General features: G+C 42.5%; 1 protein-coding gene across 2 annotated transcripts in view; it reads left to right on the top strand.

Moving 5' to 3' along the window:
* The window catches only part of LOC115797799 (myosin-16), a 53,318-nt gene that overhangs the window by 28,622 nt on the left and 4,347 nt on the right, over positions 1 to 20,349 (top strand). Inside the window, exons 1-11 of one of the 2 annotated variants that reach the window (XM_030754306.1) lie at positions 8,632 to 8,675; positions 11,344 to 11,400; positions 15,867 to 15,953; positions 16,079 to 16,324; positions 16,435 to 16,552; positions 17,489 to 17,616; positions 18,981 to 19,177; positions 19,281 to 19,413; positions 19,507 to 19,723; positions 19,797 to 19,933; positions 20,024 to 20,127. In XM_030754306.1, the coding sequence (XP_030610166.1) occupies positions 8,640 to 8,675; positions 11,344 to 11,400; positions 15,867 to 15,953; positions 16,079 to 16,324; positions 16,435 to 16,552; positions 17,489 to 17,616; positions 18,981 to 19,177; positions 19,281 to 19,413; positions 19,507 to 19,723; positions 19,797 to 19,933; positions 20,024 to 20,127 (1,460 nt within the window). In that variant the 5' untranslated portion in view covers positions 8,632 to 8,639. Of the gene's footprint in view, positions 1 to 8,631; positions 8,676 to 11,343; positions 11,401 to 15,866; positions 15,954 to 16,078; positions 16,325 to 16,434; positions 16,553 to 17,488; positions 17,617 to 18,980; positions 19,178 to 19,280; positions 19,414 to 19,506; positions 19,724 to 19,796; positions 19,934 to 20,023; positions 20,128 to 20,349 lie in introns of those variants that run through there. The other variant, XM_030754305.1, reaches the window with a different exon arrangement.

Here is a 20,349-nt window from a genome sequence, read left to right as displayed (position 1 = left end):
TTGGAGGTCTTCATTGTTTTTTCCATATTTTATAATGTTGCAAAAATGAATTTATCTCATTTGTTAATCAGTTTAAAATCATAGATATTCAGTATAGTTTCATCTGTAGTTAGAGCAGTATCCACACAAACTCTAAAAAATCCAACAATTTTTTGTGTGTAGGCAACACTTAATAAATTATTTAACCTCTAGACCCTTTTCCTCATTCCAAAGCTTAAAATAGATTTTATTATTTGCAACAAATAATAAAGTTTATCTTAAACTAATTGAATTAATAATGGAATAGCTTATAGGCAGCAGTTCTGTTGTTGTCCATGTTGTTCCAGTTAGTCTGGTTAGTGTGAAGTGAACTTAGTCAAATTTCACTTCACACCATGGATGGTATATAAAAGGTTGATGTAACCATCGTGGCATCACTGGTTTCTGGCAGTTTGGCCATGCTGATTTTTCTGAGTCAGAATAGACTGTATGTTTCTAAGCCATTGCAGTTCTAAGGCATCGGCCAACACTAGCTAGCTTGGTTAACAACCACAGAGTGACACCCAAGCTGACAGCTGCAGGCTACAGCTGCCTGTGTTGGCACACCTGCCAATCCAGGTAGCCATGCCACCAATCGTAAGCCTTAACAAAATCCAAATGGGCAAGTTATGGGGAGCCCCCACGCCCCTGCCCCATCCTATACAGTTGATATAAAAGGGGTAACTATTCCTAGAGACCAAAACCATTTCTTGGACCAGGCTGTAAATATGCTTTTTTTTTATGCTGTAAAGTGAGTCTCAAGGGATTGACTCACTTATGAGCCAGTCTCAAGTGGCCACTGGAGAAAATGCTGTTTTTTTTTTTTTTTTGGTTTTTTTTTGGGCTCTTTCTCTGGTTGCAGCTTATTTCACGCAGATTCAAATTAACTAGCTTAGCTTCATATTTCATAATTAACTGTTTCCAGTATCAAAAATGGGCTCATTTGTTTTTACTCTTCATTTACATGTCCAAGAAAAAGCATTCAAGTGTGTGTTTTACCACTTAAGGTGTTTAAACCAGGTGGTCTCACCCTTTTCTGCTGATTTCTTGTTATCATCAGTCAGATTTTTCCCAGAACAGGCCGGATGCTTCAGCTCAGTGCTTCAGATTTGTTGCTGATGACTGACTTTCTGACTTCAATGTGTGAGACTTTTGATGTCAAAAACTTCCCCTCATTCTTCATTCAGCTGGATTGGTGTTTACCGTCCATCACACGGTTCGCAGCACCTGTTCGTTCTTGCAAAAACGCTGTTTTCTCACAGCACGTTCCTTAGCTGCAAATACTGGTAGCTCAGTTGACGGTTCACTGAAAACCTGAGCTCATGCAGAGCACTGCTTGAGGGACATGTGGAGTCCTTGCCCTTTTGTTTGATAGTCATCAGCCAGGCAGCAGGGCTGGTATGTGCCTTTCATCTGCAACCTTTAATTTCAGAGACGCGGTGAAAATGTTCACAGAGCTGTAAAGCTACATATGCAGTGTGAGTACGTTTGGCTTTCAAACTGAATTATCTCTAATCAACACAAAAAAAGGTCTTCTAGTTTCATTCTTAGGCTGTAAAATCTGTTGTATTTTTTTAAGGTGCCTCCTACCTTTATAACAGTTCTTGGATGCAGTTGTTTTACAAAGACAAACTGAGCTCAGCTGTAGCTTACAGCACAGCAGGGAAAAGCATTCCTGCCTTTAGCAGAGCTGCTGGGTTCTGCCATGTGATTGGAGCCGTCACTTCACAGCTCCTGTCAGGAGATGGTTAAAACACACCGCCCACATCCAGACTGATAACCATCTTTAGATTCCCCCCTGATGTGACTAAGGTTTCAGTTTAAGTCTTCAACAGCCTCCTGCCTCTTTAATACATTTCAGACTTTGTGCTCTCTTCATATTTATGACACAGCAGGTATAAATCGATACAATAATGACTTAATGCTTGATTACTGTACAGTGCCACTGCTTGTATTATTCAGTGTCTTCAAATGGCTTAATGCCACATGTAGGTCATGATATCTCTGACATTTTCCTCAGACATTTTGTTGGCTTCATAATTTCTAACTAGGAAATGATGGAACAGTGTGCATGGTTAGAGGCAACGATTGACAAAGTAAGAAGGCAGACATTAACATCATTTTCCACCAAGGTAAATTGGACTTTTTAAAATGATGTAATTGTGCATATTTTCTACTACTGGAGAGGAAATTTGAATAATTTATTCATAATAGGGTCCTCCAAATATGGACTCACCCAGCCATCAATGAATGAAGATCGCAGGCTTTGTCATTTATTGTGCTTTTTGATAAAAGAACTCAAAATATCATTAAAATGTTTTCACAGTTGCCGAGTTGACAGAAGCAAAATGTTACAAAGTTTGCTGAAAATAGACCTGGGAGCAAAAATGATCACATACATGAAGCATGTGGCTGACAATGAGGACATCAATGCAACACTATGAAAACTCCTCACTACTATGTTTTATCAACAAATTTCATTTGAAGTATCAAAAGTAAAAGTACTTAATGCATGGTAAAATGTTCTCATCAGTGTTACATGGATTAATGTTACTGCTGCAGATGTTTAAGGTTGTATATATTCTGTTTAATCTACAATAATCCGTCATATTCCATAAAATCATAAATTTGTAGCAAGCCTGCCAATCATGTCAACACATCTCTAATATACAGCTTTTAATAAGTTCTGAAACAGGCCTATATACTCATTGCTAACGTCCTAATGGAGTTATTAAACGTTTCTTAAAACTTCACTCGAACTCTTTTACATCTCAAATGATATCCAAGCTGATCAGTAAGAGAAAACATACCTGTTAAGATGATAAATCACAAGTAATTTGCTCATTTACATGGTAATGTTGCCTCTGTTTTTACACTCACCTGCTCTTGTCTATAATATCACACAGATCATAGGTGATCTCAGAGCGGTGAAAACGAAGCCTGGGGCATTTCTATAGCACTCTAGTTTCCTGTCTGTGTCCCAGCCAAGACCGCAAGTGTATCCACAATTCGCATGAGCAAACAAATAAGTATAGGACATGGACACACCCATAAAAATGACAAAAACACTATATTCTGGTGGCTCTGATTCAAACTACTTTCTAGAGACAATAACTGCAGCCACAAGATTGTAGTGATTTACAGTAATGGAAGCAAATGGGCAATATGAGATCCCCTAAGTGACAGAATATTATTTGAGATGTAAGGAGAGAGATAATTTTCATTTTGGTACTGTTTAATTTCATGTCTAGTTTTAGTTGTCACTGGGCAAGCACTGCTGTATGCTTGCCCTTTCCTTGCCTTTTCTTGCTGCTTATGCTTGCCCTTGCCTGACCTCAAACTAAAGAAATTGCTAACACACAAAAACCTAATAACTAATAGGATAAACTAGAGATGTGATGACATTTCATGAATTCATACTCCCTGTAACAGCATATAGTTTTGCTAAACACTTTTAAAAAACCATTATTCAACACCGCAAATCAGAAAAAGGACAGATTGTTACATATTTCACATTTGATACTGAATTGGTGATACTAATCTTTGATTGTTCTTATTACATATATATGTGACTTGAGTAGTTGGCAGAGGCATAAAACCACAGAGCAGTCATTCTGTTTTGGAAGTTTTGCTGCTGTACAAGAAATGAAGCCCTACATTTGATTTATGCTTTGTTGCTTAATATTCACAACAGTATTTCTCAAATAAAGATAGTGTTACACTCCATTTACCCTTTGACAGGTAATAAGACTGCTGCGTTATCACACTGTAAACTTATTCAGATGTAAATCTTTCTCACTGCAGACATTTGGACTTGTTACAGCAGGAGAAACACAGGTGCAGCAAGTAAGATTATCGATGGATTTAAATGTTCCAGTAAAACATGCCAGCCGACATACCAGTACACCGTCAGGGAAACATCTGAATGGAAGTCGTAATTACTGGTGTTAGTTACACATTGTGTTTGACAAGTCAGTGTGGAATAGTTTAACTGTGGAAATGTTTTTTATATTTCTTGTTCAGACCTTTCCAAGTAAGGTTGCAAGTATCACGAACTGATTATACTTTTGATTCAAGTATGAAAGACAAATTCTTGACATTATGATCATTTTGATGCCTGATTTTGATTCAGTTTGACTTTTAGTCTTTGTGTAGATATGTTGATTTTATTTTAGTAAACTGGTTTCCTTCTTTTAGAATAACTTTTTTTTTTAAAATGGGTTTTTGGTTTAGATGCCTGAAATCATGTTTTCAGCAAAGACTAAAGACAAATCTTTGTTCTGCATCACACATAAATTAAAATTATAAGCAAACACACTACTTACTAATTTTGAAGCAAATATGTGTCCCAAAGGAGTTATCGGACTATAGACACTACTTGCCTGCAAGTATTATGTTATCTCTAAATTTCTGTGGATCACATTTACAATTCAAAAATCATAAAGGTGTCATCAGATTGTGGAGATTATTTTGCAAAACAAAACATGTAAATATCAAAAATGTTTTCTTTTAGGGATTTCTTTTTACATTAATCCAACAGAGCCTATGGAAAAACCCCTTTGGCCTCTTTGTCAAGTGAACAAGGACAATTCTAACTTCCAGGTTGGCCTAGAAAACATATCAGCCCTCCAGTACTTCACAGTGGTGGCAGAAATTGTACAAATCACTGTGTGGAATCTGTAGAGTTGTCATCAGATATTTACTTACACTCATCACAGGCGTGAATGTCGTGGTAATTTTATGCTGCTTCTTTGAATTGTTTTTTTTTTTTTTTTTTTTCCAGGGTGGCAAAATGTACAGCATGCATCTTCAATGACTTTAAAAAAAAAAACAATTAGGTACCCAAGTTCGAAAAAATTTTCTACTCCACGCAAGGTTAAAATTATAGATATAGGCTCAATTATATACACACACCCCCTCACTAATATTTGCTTAAGTCCCCTAGCAGGTTTTACCTCAACTGGACACTTTTGGTAGCCATCAACAAGCTTCTGGCATAAATCTGGATGGATATTTGACCACTTTTCTTGACAGAATTGGTAGAGTTCTTTTAACTTGGCTGGTTTCCTAGAAAGGACATGGCTTTTAGTCCACAAATTTTTAATAAGGCTGAGGTTGGGGCTTTGGGAAGGGATTGGGATTCCAGAAGCTTAATGTTAGCCTGCTTTATCCGTTCCAAAACCAGTTCTGATATGTGTTTGAGATCATTGTTTCAACCATCTACCTGTTGATTTAGTGAAATTGAAGAATTTGGTGGGAGTCCTCCTTCTTCATTATTCTATCCACTGTGTGCAATGTACCAGTACCACTGGCAGAAAACCAGCCCCAGAACATGATGCTACCATCACCATGCTTGCAGTGTTCTTAGGTTTGAAAGTCTCACTTTCACAGCTTGAAGGTGTCCATTTTGGAGCAGGGACTTCTTTTTTGGTTGGCACCCTCTCACCCCATGGCGACATAAAACTTGCTTTACTGTGGACACTGACTCTGGTGCTCAAGCACTTTCCAGTTCATATGGATTAAAGAAAATCCAAAATAAAGTCAAACTTGACTTGTTCCCGATAATTCTAACCAATTTTCTCTCATCTGATAGCAACAGTTTGGGTCTTCTTCGAGACCTTGGCAACGTAGTGACAACCAAATAACTTGAACTCATGTACAGTTGTTAGACGTGATGATCTTGGACTGTGCAGTTGTTTAGAAATGGCTCCAAGAGACCTTCCTAATTTATGTAAATCCACAATTTTCCTTCTTAGATCTTCCCTGAGTTCCTTGGACTTCACCATTGCTCTGAGTATCGGTCAATCCAGTGAGTGCCATCAAACAAATCTTTTTTATGCTGGCAAAGAGAAACTACCAGGTGTAGTCACCAACCAGATGTTAATAGGCCTTGGCCTTGTCGAGAAACTTCAGCACCACTTATTGAAAGATTTAAGTGAGTGTAAGTTATTTTTAAGTTTAATTTTTTCCCCCCTGTGTGGATCAGAGAAAATCCAAAGTAAATTTAAACTTGTGCCTCCAGTTCCTGTTTTTTAAAGTGATTTAAAAATGTCAACTGTACAATCAATCCATTCTAGAAAAAGAGCAATTCAAAGAAATCATTAAAAGCCCCAAATTACCGAGATATTCGTCCCCATGAGTGGATGTAAACTTTTACCATGCCCAGCTAACTGTAACGAGTTAGCTGAGCATGATAAAGTTAGCAGGTTATGATAGAGCAGACAGACCCCTTGGCTCGTCTGTTTTTGGTTTAAAAAAAAAAAATTTTTTCCACACTGAGTATTACTCTCAGCTCTAATTACAAAGAAATCTGAAATTCATGGAGCTTTCAGTGACTGTGAACCGTATATGGACTAAAACCACAGAGTGCCACCTAACTGAGTTTGAACAAAGCTGAGGGGAAAAAGCCATCCTGGTTATTAATAAGTAATCTTTGGTGAGCGCAGTGGAAAATGACCACAGCGATGAGCGTATGCTGTACCACGAAAGATGGTGCCATTTAAATCACAGTCACTGTAGAAATAAAGTTAGAACTGTGCCTGTCTGTGGAGTTTATACTGATGCTTTTCTGCTGAATCTCACTGTGCCATCCAGATAAAATCCAGTCTGAGAGCTTTTATCTGTGTCGGTGGTGCGTGTTGCAGATAATGTGTTTTGTCTGTCGCTGAGTTCAGAGGGAGCGAGTTCTGAGTTCAGGTGGTGCTTCTTTGCTGTGCCGGTCCCTCTGGGAGCCGGCTGCTTCCTCCAGAGGTCTGTCAGCAGAGAAAATAAAGAGCTCCTTTGTATCTAATTCGAGGAGTGAAAGACGATCCGTGTGCACATGTTTTCGCGTTTACTGTAGCTTCGGCATCCTCCTTATCTCACAATGAGGCTATTATATGTAAACTCCTCCTACTGATAAAGATGCAGGTGGACGGGCAGGCCAGCTGTTCATCGCCCACTTAGGTCTTCTTTTGACGTAAAGGTTGCGTGAATATATCCACACAAGCTGCAGCAGAATCAAAGAGGCAGCTTTGTCTGTCGGGGATGATGAAGCCGCCTCTCCCTCTCAGTAATTCAAAGCAGTTGGCCTGAAGAGAGTGCAGCCCTGCAGCCTCGGCTTCTTAAAACAAACTAACCCTCTTTAGTGATTTTATTTAGGGTTGTAAAAAAAGTTTACACCCAACTCACAATCTGAGGGTTATCACAATCTGTGAAGACAAGGATCACTTTGGCTCTTTGTTTGGTCTGCAGCAGATGTTTTGCTGGAGGTGTCGCATCAGATTGGGCCACACAGGTGAGGAGAGGCTTACACTCCTCATGTTTCCTATTTCCCTCTGCCTCATAGCTACACAGGTTTGTCTTGTGTGTTCAGATGTTGATGTATTATATAGGTGAAAAAGAAAACAATCAAGATGTTACAATGGCCCAATCAAAGTCCAGACCACAAATAATTTCCAGACATTAATGGAGAACACAAAATGAATCTTAGTGTAAACTGATCATGTAGTTCTGTTGTTTTCTAATGTGTGACATTGTATCTTATGGTGCTGTACCGTACCATACGAAACCATATCATATCATTATTTGTAGACAGTGACCTTTACTTACTAAAAACATGAAAAAACATGAGTGGTATGTACTAATACTATGAGGTGTTTCTCAGTCAAATGTCTTGACAAATGTGCACCTGTGCTGAACAAGTGTTACATTATGCATAATACTAATAAATTGATCTGTGTCTTTACCTACAAAAAAATACTTGGACGCGACCTTTCATCACATATCAGAACTATTACTTGTGTAGTCTGCAGGCAGCCATCTGCTGGCATTTAAAAGAACAAAGCATGCAGATTCTTGCACCGGTGCAGTGGCCTGAATTATGCTAGTTTATGGGAACAGTATAGTGGACCAGCATCAACAGGGGGGTCTAAAATGCTTCATTTTTGGTGCGGGGCAGGGCTTCCCATTGTTTTGACTGGGGGGGGGGTCTCACAGGATATGGTTGCCCACGCTGCTGAACATCCCCTCTGACACAGCTGAGGAGACATCAGCGCTGAGGTCACATCTGATTGTAATTTATGGACAGTTATTATGGTTTCAGAGTGAAGCGGAAAAAAATGAAAACCGTAAGCAGAAGCAATTATGGAGATCAAACCCTGCAACCATTCTCAGCAACGATGGCCTGATTCAGTTATTTCCCCCACACTGCTCCAAGACTGGAGACATCTTTGTTGGTTCTTTTAGAATCGAGTGAAAGTCGTTTAAATCAGCGCATGCATCCTTCCTGCCATAGAGACGCAGTCCAAATAGCATTCACCCATGCAGGCTGGCTCAGACTGCTTAACGCTGTTAGTGCATTATGTGTTCTCTACAATTGTATTTGAGCCACAGTGTTTACTTTGAGGGCGGTTTGAGGCTGTGGAAAAGAGGAATTTAACAAGAAACAGATCTGTGAGTGGGAGCTGTCAGTGAGAGAAAAGGAGGCTGTGCATGCACAAGGGGGTGTGGACAGTAAAGTGCCGGAGGGGATCAACAGTGAGGGTGTGTGTGTGTGTGTGTGTGTGTGTGTGTGTGTGTGTGTGTGTGTGTGTGTGTGTGTGTGACACTCAGTCATTCAGTTGGGCTGCTGCTGCCTCACCATGGCTGTTCTCTCTGCAGAGGTGCTCCGCTGGCATGTGAGTTATTATTTCTGTTTTCCTGCTTAAACTTATAAAACAGTGATGAGGAGCATAAGTTAACATCTCTGTGTGTTATTTGAGGCATTTAAAACACAAGTGCAGGAGAGCTCTCCGGCTGCTGTTTGTGTTGTGTTTAGTTTGCATTAAGTTTGTGATCGTTTTTTGTTTGAGGAGCTTTAGTGCCGTGGCTTTCACCACATCAGTGAGGTGGAGGTGTTGTTGCTTTGAGTGGCCCTGGGCTGCCCACCATGGCAGACACACTTCCTGACACTGAAACAGAGAAACTGTAGATGGTGAAGAACGTGACTCATGTTGGTAGGATGCAGCTAGATATACATTTTTATTAGTAGTAAAAAAGCAATTTTGGCATCAGTGGAACAGAAATGTGTGGATGTTTGATCATTCTGATTATTTTGACCATATGAGCAGAATCCAGTAAAATAATATTCAAAGCACTCAAACCTTTGGTGCACACAGAGGGCTCTCTGTAGAAGCAGCAGTGCTTTATGAGGAGCAAGTAAGCCTATGTAAGCATTTAAAGTTCAAAAGAACAAGTACTTAAAAAAAACTTTATAATGTACAGTGCTAAATGATTCGTTCATCTATAAGTAGCATTTTAGTGCAGTTAGCTTGTGTGGATAATTCATATTTGATGAGACGAGTGTGTGTCCTGTCCTTCCTTTTTTCGTCTCTTTCCCCTCACTCCCAGATGACTGCCCCTCCCTGAGGAGGTTACTTCCTGTCTAAAGGAAGTTCTTCCTTCCTACTGTCACCAAGTTCTTACTCGTAAAGGATTGTCTGATTATTGGGGCTTTCCCTGTTATATTTTAGGGTTTGACTTTACAATATAAAGCCCATTGAGGAGCTTCTAAAATTGACTGAATGTGACAGTAGCTATGTACAGTCACATTTAATTAAAATATTTATACATCATATAATTCACATGCATTTCACATACATTCATAATAATGTTAGTGCTGCAGTTTTGTTATGCAAAGTAATATAATAGAATGCATAATTTAATGTATCATCGTATGTTGTGTGTACATTTGTTTCGGCTTGCAGAAATAGCTAATACATGGATTATAAAACTGTAATAAAGTGGTGAGCAGTACAGGCGGTGTATATCGTGGACAGGTCGCCGATCCTGTCACAGGGCGAACACAGAGCGACAGGCAGCCGTTTACGCTCATATTCACATACAGTCAGTTTAGCTGTGGGAGGAAGCCGGCGTACTCGGACCATACAGGCAAAGGGAGAACATGCAAACTCTGCTGGATTAAAATTCAAGACCTTCTTGCTGCTGAAATGATGTGTCATAGCAGCCAAATATATATTTTTTTATTAATTTATTCTTTACATGTTGGAAATGAGCAAATAAAACTCGATAAAACTTTTTTACTTAAACCCAAAGTTGCATATTTCATCTTTCTGGCTCCATATATATGTACACAAACGTCACTCAGAAAAGCTGGAACAGAACATCTAACCAAAGCAAATGCATGAAGGTTGGTGCAGATCGAGATCCTCATTAGTGACCAGACTGTGCCAAATATTGCATGAACATGCATGAGTGTCACTGTTGTGCATAACGATGCCTTTAGAAAACCCAGAGTCAAAAATATCGTCTGTGATGAAGCAGCTGGGCGTTCTAAAAACAACGAAAAACACCCGTTTGTGTAATTTTTCCTACATTTGTAACAAAAACGCTAAAAAATAGCATGATCAATATATCATGATGGATGGTCATTGTCATTAAATAGAATGAATTTATATTTGGGAAGGTTTTTGTTTGTGTTGTTTGTTTGTTTTGTTGCTGAAGGACACCCCACCACTCCTATAGTCTAGTTTTTTGAAGCTACAGTTATGCAAATTAAAATGATTACAAGTGCTGCGTTACAAATGAGAGCACCATGGACATTCACAGATCATGTAGATTTAAATGTTTGAGCACTCTTGGAAACACGTGCAGTTAATCGTCTACTTTAATCACTGTATATTGAAGGTCAATTAAGTAACTTATGCTTGTGTATTGAATGTACAGCTGTGCTCTTTGGCTTTAGCCGTTCCCAGTGGTGATGCCATGTTTACACGAGAAGTAAATTAGCATTAAATACAGCTACTCTTTGTCCTGGCAGCAGCACATGGAGTGAAAGAACATTATGATATACCAAAGACCTGCCAATCATTTTGACTGATTACACCACACATATTTAGACCTTGATGCATCACTGACTTCCAGCCGGCACCAAAACACCAAGAGCGAGAGAGAAAAAACACACAACACAAATTCCTCGAATGTCATGGAAATGGCAGCAGTGATGATTTTTGGTCTCGCAGACCGGACACAGCACACCCAGCCTGGGGTCAAAATACAGATAATGACGGTGCCTACGGGACATTCTTGCTCTAAATTGCTACCTGAGGGAAAAAGCCAGCGGAGTGCCAAATCCCTAAAGAAAGTGGAGCGCATGAGACGGCCTCACCACATACACAAGTGCTGCCCTGAAATAGCAAACAGTCTGTGGAGGTGACGCCCCATTGTTCTCTGTCAGTATGATACAGGCACTGTGAAAGCAGAGGGCGATATCCTAACCATATTTTATAGTTTAGTGATAGTTTTTTATCATTATGCACCTTAATGCATTTCAACATCTCTCTTTAGGCTCGCATTGAAGAGCTGGAGGAGGAGCTGGAAGCAGAGAGGACCATGAGAGCCAAGGTACTGTACATCTACACAACTGTGAGGCACTGTGTGGCATCTCCACTTTGTGTAAATGAAATAAAGAGCAGATGCGTCTTAAATCTGTCTGCCAGGCCTTGGGGTAGACAAGAGGAACCCAAGCAGGCTGGCTCTGCCGTTCAGGCCTGTGGTGCTAAGAGTAGTTTAAAGAGTGAAGGCAGCAGTAAATGAGAAAAAAAGAAGAAAAGTAAAAACAGTGCTGATGTGCTGGCAGCAGGTGGGGTACATGTGTTGGTGCTTTGCCCCTGGTCACCCCAAACTATCTGCACCTGTGATAATAAGTGACCTTGTGTTTCTGATTAACATCGAGGGAAACACAGAGGAGTAGATGGAGCCCCAACATCCTTTTTACTCTTATTTCCCCAGATCTTTCTCTAGCCTCACACACACATCAGTGCACCTTGTGTAAGCTCCTCGAAGCAAGTCAGGAACATTACATTATTTCCACCTTCCATTTCACTGCAATAAAGTGTCCCAGACATCAGCTTTCTAATGTCTGCTTCATATGAAGCTGATCCACTAAGGTGGCCACTTTAAGTGCTTGTTGTTTCAGACAGGAAGGTCTTATAGTGTGTGTTAACACCACAAAGCCCACTTAAGACCTCACTGCAGTTACAGTAGGTAAAGGCAGAAATGCAAAGGCATATATTTCACCCCATGTGCTGAACGGAGTGACAGCTGGCCCCAGGGCGTGTTTTTCCCCACTCTGGGTGGTATTCTTAATGGTGCTGGCTGGGACTTCTTCTGCCTCTGAAGCCGTAGAGCAGTGCAGAGGCAAGCAGAGGCATGCAAGGTCTTTATCTGTTCCTCTGTCTTCAGAGCAGCTCAAATGCAGCATACCTCTGCTGCAGACAGGTTCACTATTGTTGGGCTCTGCTCCTCAGGTCGCACAGGGGAGATAGAATCAGGAGATAGAGGCTGACAGACAGCACTGTTTTCTCTGGGATCCTCCTCTGTCTGAATGCCATGTGGTTACACACACACACACACACACATACATACACTGTATAAGTATAAAAAACACAGCATACACAGCATACCATTCAATTATTTTACAGTATTTAAGACAGATACTTCATCTTCAAACTGGGAATCCCTGATTCTCCTTTGAAATATAAACAAGAAAAATCAACTTTAAAGCTCCTCTAATCATTATTTTTATATAAAGGGTCAGATCACTATGAGACTATAAATTAGCTCTGTTATTATCCAGATCCTTAGGAGTCGTTTATCTTCTTTGTTTTGAGTTTACTAAACAAAACTTGATCATTTTGATGCCGTCAGGAGTTAAAATGCAGAAGTATGACCCCGCACTGATCAGCTGTGTTTCTTGCTTGCTGCAGGACCCCAAATTATCCAGTTCAGGTACTGTCAAACATTCTTGTTAGATACAGGTACTTACTAAGCTCAGATCTGATCAGATCACAGCTGAGGTTGAGCCAACATAGTAATTTTTTTTTCTTCTCCTTCTTTCGGCTGCTCCCACAGCAGATCATCTGTCTCCATCTCCCTCTATCCTAGCATCCTCCCCTGTCACACCAACCCTCTGCATATCCTCCATCTCTACACCCATATTCAACATCCTTTGTTCAGTATATCCACGATCCCTCCTCTGCATATGTCCAAACCATCTCACTCTTGTGTCTCTTTGTCTCCAAACTACTCATCCTGAGCTGTCCCTCTAATGTTCTCATCTCTAATATTATCCATTCTGCCCAATAAAAATCTTAACTTCAGCCCAGCCTCTCAGCAGGTCTCCTACACCTTGTAAATCTTACCTTTCACTTTGCTTCTCATTCTTATCAAAAACCAACCCTGGCACTCGTTTCCACCCCCTCCACCCTGCCTGCGCTCTCCTCTTCACCTTTCTTGTGTCCGTTGCATTGGATGGTTGAGCTCAGGTATTTAAACTCCTCTGCCTTCACTACCTGTCTCCCTCAGAGCCAATCCCTGATGTAATCCCACCCCCACCTTGAACCCACCTGTCACTCCTACTGCACACCTCAACACAGTCCCGCTGTCCTCATACATGTCCTGCACCACCCTCACATAGATCACCCCTGACTTCCTCATGCTGTATCACAGTTCCTCTCTTGGCACCTTATCTACAAACACACAGTGCATCTCCTTCTATACTTCTTCATCCACTCTCTCAAAACAAGCATCGTGTCTGTACTGCTCTTTCTCAGCTTGAAGCCCAAAAACATGACTTAGTAGTTGGTGGAGAAACCCTTGTAGACGAGCACAGCGGTAAGACTTTTCACCAGGTTTGTATCTCAGGATGGATTCTGGCTGATTCCTCTTTACAGAAACTCTCTGAATCCTTCAGGTTTCTTAGCTGCTGCTTGGAAACTTGAAGCTTCAGCTCCACAGATTTTCTGTAGGACTGAGGTCTGGAGACTGGCCAGGCCACTTCCTGATATTAATGTGCTGCTTCTTCAGCCTTGGCGGTATGTTTTAGGTCATTGTCATGCTGGAAGACCCATCCACGACCCATCTTCAGTGTTCTGGCTGAGGGAGGGAGGTTCTCATGGCCCCGTCTGTTGGCTCCTCAGTGTGGTGACGTCATCCTGTACCCTTAGCAGAAAAACAGCCCCAGAGCACGATGTCTCCACCTCCATGCTTGGCTGTGGGGATGATGATCTTTGGGTCATACTCAGCATCTCTCTACCTCAAAACTCGGCAGGTCAAGTTATGATCATCCTCAAACCCTGAGGCAAGATCTCACATGGAGCTCCAGACTGAGGGTGGTTGATGGTCATTTTATATTACTTATATTTCTGAATAATTTCACCAGTGGTTCTCACCTTCTCACCAAGCTTCTTGCTGGTAGTCTTGTAGCCCATTGCAGCCTTGTGCAGGTCTAATAAAAATTGTTCATTTCTTTGGAAGTGAGCAAATTTATAAATTCAGCAGGGGATCAAATAATTATTTCCTTCACTGTATGTATATAAGCTTCCAGACAGTTAATACCTGTTGGTCTCTTTTGTTAGGATGGCTCAGTGGTGTGGGGGTTGGTACTGCCACAAGTAGCAAAAAAACTGTGTTTGGATGTTTTGAGAGATTTTCAGGAGAAGACACAGGCTTTGGAGGCCGAGGACATGGATGAACACTAGAGATCATTTATGCAAACACAAATTGGGAAGTATGCAGACTGCACAGAGACACACTCCTACTCCTTCATGCTCTTGTGCAAATGAAGATAAATCTCCTATCTCCAACAGCAGGGCACTTTGGGAGCACTGACCTCCCATTAGTCCGTGAATGGCAGCGAGTGGTGTCGGGTGGTGCTGATCAGGAGGAACTGTTGACTCAGTCAGCAGTGCGGAGGAGAGTGATGAGTGAGCCGGGCACTCAGGGTTAACCCTCGGCACAGAGCCGGCACGTAGACACAAGGGACTGGGCTGAGGGGGGGGGGGGGGGGGGGCTGTTTAAGCTGGAGGAGTAGGGGGTAGAAGAGGAGGCCCCCAGTGAGAGCCATCTATTTTCTGGCTGAGGTGTGCTGATGGCTGTGGCTCATTGCTTCTATCAGGGGGGTCCAAGACTCCAGCTTTTGTGGATCAGTCTCAACATCTACAGCTGCCTTTAAGCTGCCTGTAAAACGTGCATAAAACAAGTGCAGAGCACTAGTTGTTGTTTGTGCATGTAATGGGCCAGCATGATAAACTCTCTCCATGTGTGCTGTGGCATGTTTGAGCCTGTGTGATGACCTCATGGAGGACTTTATCTTCAGTATATCAACATTTTTGCAGCTCTGAATATTTTACTCAGTTTTAATACAACAAATGTACTTTGTGTCACTTTTGATGTAGGTTAACTTTTATTGCATGTATTAACTGATATATAATAAGTTTTGTTCTACTAGTGGAACCAGAATTTTTTTATCTATCTGTTCATGTATTCTATTTATTTATCTATCTGTTCTTAAACAGTATTTTATAAATTGCACCAACAAGCAAACAAAGTTAGTAACTAGGTGGTGAACATCGGGAACATTCGGTAGCTGATACATAACACAAAACCAAACCCACGTAAAGCAAAAATTGAGATGAGATCCTGCAACTAGTGGCAATCCCACATCACCACAGTCTGGGACTGAACTCTATCCTCCAAGATGACATCGCTCACCCCCACAGAGCGGGGTTTATCAGAGACCACCTCCAGAATTTAGGAGCGGAGAGGATGGAGAAGCCTGCCTGCAGACCTGACCTCAACCCCACTGAACACTTGTGGGATCAGCTTGGGTGCGACCAACATAACCACACTCCAGTAACCTCTGATCTCAGGAAAGGTCTCTTCCTTTTGTGGGCTGTCAATCATATCGGTCCCCTCGTGGTTACATATCCTGTCCTATCAGTGGGACTGTTTCAGGGCAGAACAGATGGAGTCTGTTTACTATTGCATTATATTGAATCATCATTCTTTAACTGTTGTGTTTGTGGCAGGTGGAGAAGCAGAGAGCAGATCTCACCAGAGAGCTGGATGATCTCACAGACCGCCTTGAAGAGGCAGGCGGGGTCACTGCCTCACAGGTTAACTATGAGCACACTGAGTAACATTGTTCAGCTGCACACGACTAGACTGCATAATTTCACTCATAGTTAATACCAGATGAAGTGTTACTGAACTTTACCTACTGCCTGCGTATGTCAAAAAGATGGAGGTGAACAAGAAGCGAGAGGCAGAGCTGCAGCGCCTGAGACGAGACTTGGAGGAGTCCTCTGCCCAGTCTGAAGCTCTGGCTGCATCTCTGAGGAAGCGGCACAGCGATGCCATGGCAGAGCTCACTGAGCAGTGTGAAGCTCTGCAGAGGACCAGAGCCAAGCTGGAGAAGGAGAAGCAGAACCTGAGGATGGAGGTGGATGACCTGGCTGCTTCACTGGACAGTCTACAGAAAGCCAAGGTCAGGCTCTGAGAACACATGGACCTTAATTGTACTGTGACAGTAATGTCACAGACGTATGTGAGTGACTTGAGTTTGGCCTGATGTGCAGTGATGTGACTGTGCTGCAGATGTCCTCTGACAGCCAGATGAAGAAGCTGGAGGAGCAGCTGTCTGAGGCCAACAGGAGAGGAGACGACCTGCAGAGGACCCTCACTGAGCTCAGCGTGGCCAAGAACAGACTCACAGGTTCAACCATGTTACCATTCAAACGCCCACCTGTCCCATCTTTCTTAATCAGTTTCTTTCTGTCTTACAAGAAGGCAAAATTGTCTGCATATATATATTAACGTTAAAATTATGATCTGAGGGATGTTAAGTCACTAAGACTGGCTCCCAGCCAGTAATGTGCTGCAGCTTCTGTACTTTGTTCTGTTAGTGTTTAAGATTCATGTATTTTGATGACAACTAGTTAAGGATTGAGACCTCTGAGAAACCTTCTGAAAGCAGCAGAGATGATGGTTCACCTGCTGCTACATGACGTGTTGATGATCTGTCAGCTGTCTCAATTACTCATCGAACCAGAAAAGTTCTTTCAGGTTCTCCTCCTGTAGAAGTAGGATAATAATAACTATGCATGCAGCTCTTTTGGCCACTGTAGCTGTTTTAATGCTGCTTTGGTAATGAATATCAGCTGTACCTGTTCCTTAACTTGTTATATTGTTACGTGTTGTAATTTTTGCTGCCCTCTTGGCCAGGTCAGGTAAGTCTCTTATTTTATTTTTAAAAAATTTGGCAAAGCAAGAAACAAAATCAACCTAAATCAGTGCAAATCCCAAGTAAGAGTGAAGGACAATAACAACTGGATACATGTCCCATAATGCAACATGGTCACATCTTTGATCTGGGAAATGTGAAGTGGTCTTTCTTTGACGCTATTTTTGACGCTGCTGCACTAAAACATGACTCAGCTCTTTTTGCATTCCTCCCATGTTCAGAAATACTTTGTTTCAAACACTGAATTAATCTGAATAAACGTGTCTTTCTCCTTTCTGTTCTGACCTAAACTGCACCGCCGCCTCTTGTAACTAAATAATCACACTGCTTGTTTTTTATGTATTTGGTGCTTCGGTTTTGCTGCATGCTACAGTGTGTCATTAACCGTGCTCCTGTCTGCTCTGTCAGCTGATAACGCCGACGTGAGTCGGCAGATGGAGGAGGCGGAGAGCAGAGTGAGCCAGCTGACCCGATCCAAGACTCTCCTCCAGTCACAAGTGGAAGAGCTGAAGAAACAGCTGGATGAGGAGGTCAAGGTCAGTGTTTTGAGTGCAAAGCCAAAGATTTACACATTTTGCCCCTTTTTCTGTTTAAATTTGGCTAAATAAATTAAACTGCACAAACTTAGTATTTAAAAAAGTTCTACTAACTAAAATATTCAGAGTATTCTGTGAATGTGGATACCTTTGTGAGGTAATTCAACTGATTATTTTTGGTAAGAGTAGGAAGCAGGTGGAAGCCTGGAGAGGTGGAGGTATGCTCTGGAGAGAAGAGGAGTGAAAATCAGCAGAAACCAGACAGAATATATGTGTGTGAATGAGAGGGAGGCAGGTAGTGAAGGTGGATGAGTTTAAATACCTGGGGGCAACCATTCAAAGCAGCAGACAGCATACATGAGAGGTGAAGCTGCAGGCAGGGTGGAGACGAGTGTCGGGGGTGATTTGTGGCAGAAGCAGAGCAGCAAGAGTGAAAGAGAAAGTGTAGATCAGGGCTCTTCAACTCCAGGCCTCGAGAGCCGGTGTCCTGCAGGTTTTAGATGTGTCTCTGCTTCAACACACCTGACTCAAATATAGAAGTCATCAGCAGGACTCTGGAGAACTTGACTGCATACTGAGGAGGTAATTCAGCCATTTGATTCAGGTGTGCTGGATCAGGGACACATCTAAAACCTGCAGGACACCGGCCCTCGAGGCCTGGAGTTGAAGAGCCCTGGTTTAGATGGACGACGGCACTAACCAAGAGACGGGAGGCTGAGCTGGGGGTGACCAGGATGGATTAGATGAGATTATTAACGAGTATCAGAGACAGAGCTCAGGTTGAATGGCTTGGAGACAAAGTTAGAGGCATCATTGAGATGGTTCGGATGGGGTGGGGGGGGTTGCAGAGGTGTGGCAGAAGAGGCTGCAAGGGACAGGATGAGATGGAGGGGGATGATCCACCGTCTCAACCCCTAAAGGGAGCAACTGAAAGAAGAAGAAAAAATTATTGGATGAACTTGAATGATTTTGTGGATTAAGTGTGAGCACCACTTAAAAGTATAAACTCACTGTACTCATTGTTTCAGTGTAAACGTGTGTTTCTGTCAGATTCAGTGGGTTTGGTGTCGGTTTGAGTCCTGTCAGTCTAAGAAGAGCACTACGCATTAAATCATAGATCAAACTGAGTATGATCATGAAAAGTCAAACTGACTGAATTCTGCTTCATTCATATTTTCGTGTCTGCAGAGTTCAGGCTTAGTTTGACTTTTATGCTGAATCATAAGTTGTTCTGTGTTTGTCACGTTATGTTTATTGTAGTAATCCAGACTGAGTAGAATGGCAGCTGCGGTGTCACTGAGTTAGCACAGATTTGTGTTAAATCTCGGGGGTGTACAGTGTGTCTCTGTGCTGCTGTTTGCCAGTGTAAGCAGGGGGTCAGCAGCACTCTGAGCTCAGTGCGGCAGGAGTGCGAGGTGCTGAGGGAGCAGCTGGAGGAGGAGCAGGAGAGCAAGCAGGAGATGCAGCGCCTCGTCTCCAAACTCAACAGCGAGGTGACGCACTGGAGGACCAAACACGAGGCGGACGCCATCCAGCACGCTGACGAGCTGGAGGAGACCAAGTGCGTGGTGTTGATGCCGGCAGCTGATGTGTTCATTTGATGATGTAATGCCTGAAACAGATCCTGTCACCTGTCTCAGAAGTCCAAATCATGTGTGTCACAGGAAGAAGCTGGCAAGCAGGCTTCAGGAGGCTGAGGAGGCCGTGGAGGCCACCCAGATGAAATGTTCCTCACTGGAGAAAACCAAACAGAGGCTGCAGGGAGAGGTGGAGGAGCTCTGCATGGACCTGGAGAAGGTACACAGACTGGCTCACTATAATAGTTGATGCCTGCAGCTGTACCATCAGGCTTCATAGTTTGTAGTTAGCAGTGTGTGTTTCCTGCCTCAGGCCAGCAGCTGTGGACAGGCTCTGGATAAGAAGCAGAAGGTCCTGGAGAAGCAGCTTGGAGACTGGAAACAGAAGTGTGAGGAGCTGGTGGCTGAGGTGGAGGGCTGCCAGAAGGAGAGCAGGCAACACGCCAGCGAGCTCTTTAAACTCAAGACTGCTCACGAAGAGACTCTGGAACAGCTGGAGGCTCTGCGTAGGGAGAACAAGGCCTACCAGGGTATGACGGCGTGCACTGAATTTACTATACAGCTTAGTTTGTTCTCATAAGCAGCTTTTTCTCTGTCCCACAGAGGAGATAACAGACCTGACAGAGCAGCTGTCAGATGGAGGGAAGAGCGTCCATGAGCTCCAGAAAGCAAAAAAGAAGATTGAGATGGAGAAAGAAGAGCTCCAGGCCTCACTGGAGGAATCTGAGGCTGCACTGGAGGTGTGTTTTTTTGTCAAGTCTGGATCTGCTGTCATATTTGAAGCTCATTGTGTGTCAGTGGTGTGTTTCTTCTTCTTGCTGTTTTGGCAGGCTGAGGAGACCAAGGTGCTGAGGCTGCAGCTGGAGGTGTCTCAGGCGAAAGCGGACCTGGAGCGCAGACTGCAGGAGAAGGAGGAAGAGGCTGAAGCTGCAAGGTACCTCAGCTTCCTCTCCTCCTTCATGTTTCCATTTACTCTGCTCTTCTCCAGTATCATCTGCCACCATCATGTCTCTTTTTATAGCTTGCAGATAATACACAGTCACCCTGACACTGGAACATATGATTGTGCTGTTTAGTCTGTTTTAAGCTGGTGCAGACCAAAGCAACCACACCAAGACCCTCTCAAAGATGTGCTCTTCACTCATTTACCAAATGA

The sequence above is a fragment of the Archocentrus centrarchus genome, chromosome 19, assembly GCF_007364275.1.
Source record: "Archocentrus centrarchus isolate MPI-CPG fArcCen1 chromosome 19, fArcCen1, whole genome shotgun sequence".
NCBI lineage: Eukaryota > Metazoa > Chordata > Actinopteri > Cichliformes > Cichlidae > Archocentrus > Archocentrus centrarchus.
This window is presented reverse-complemented; position numbering and strand designations above follow the sequence as displayed.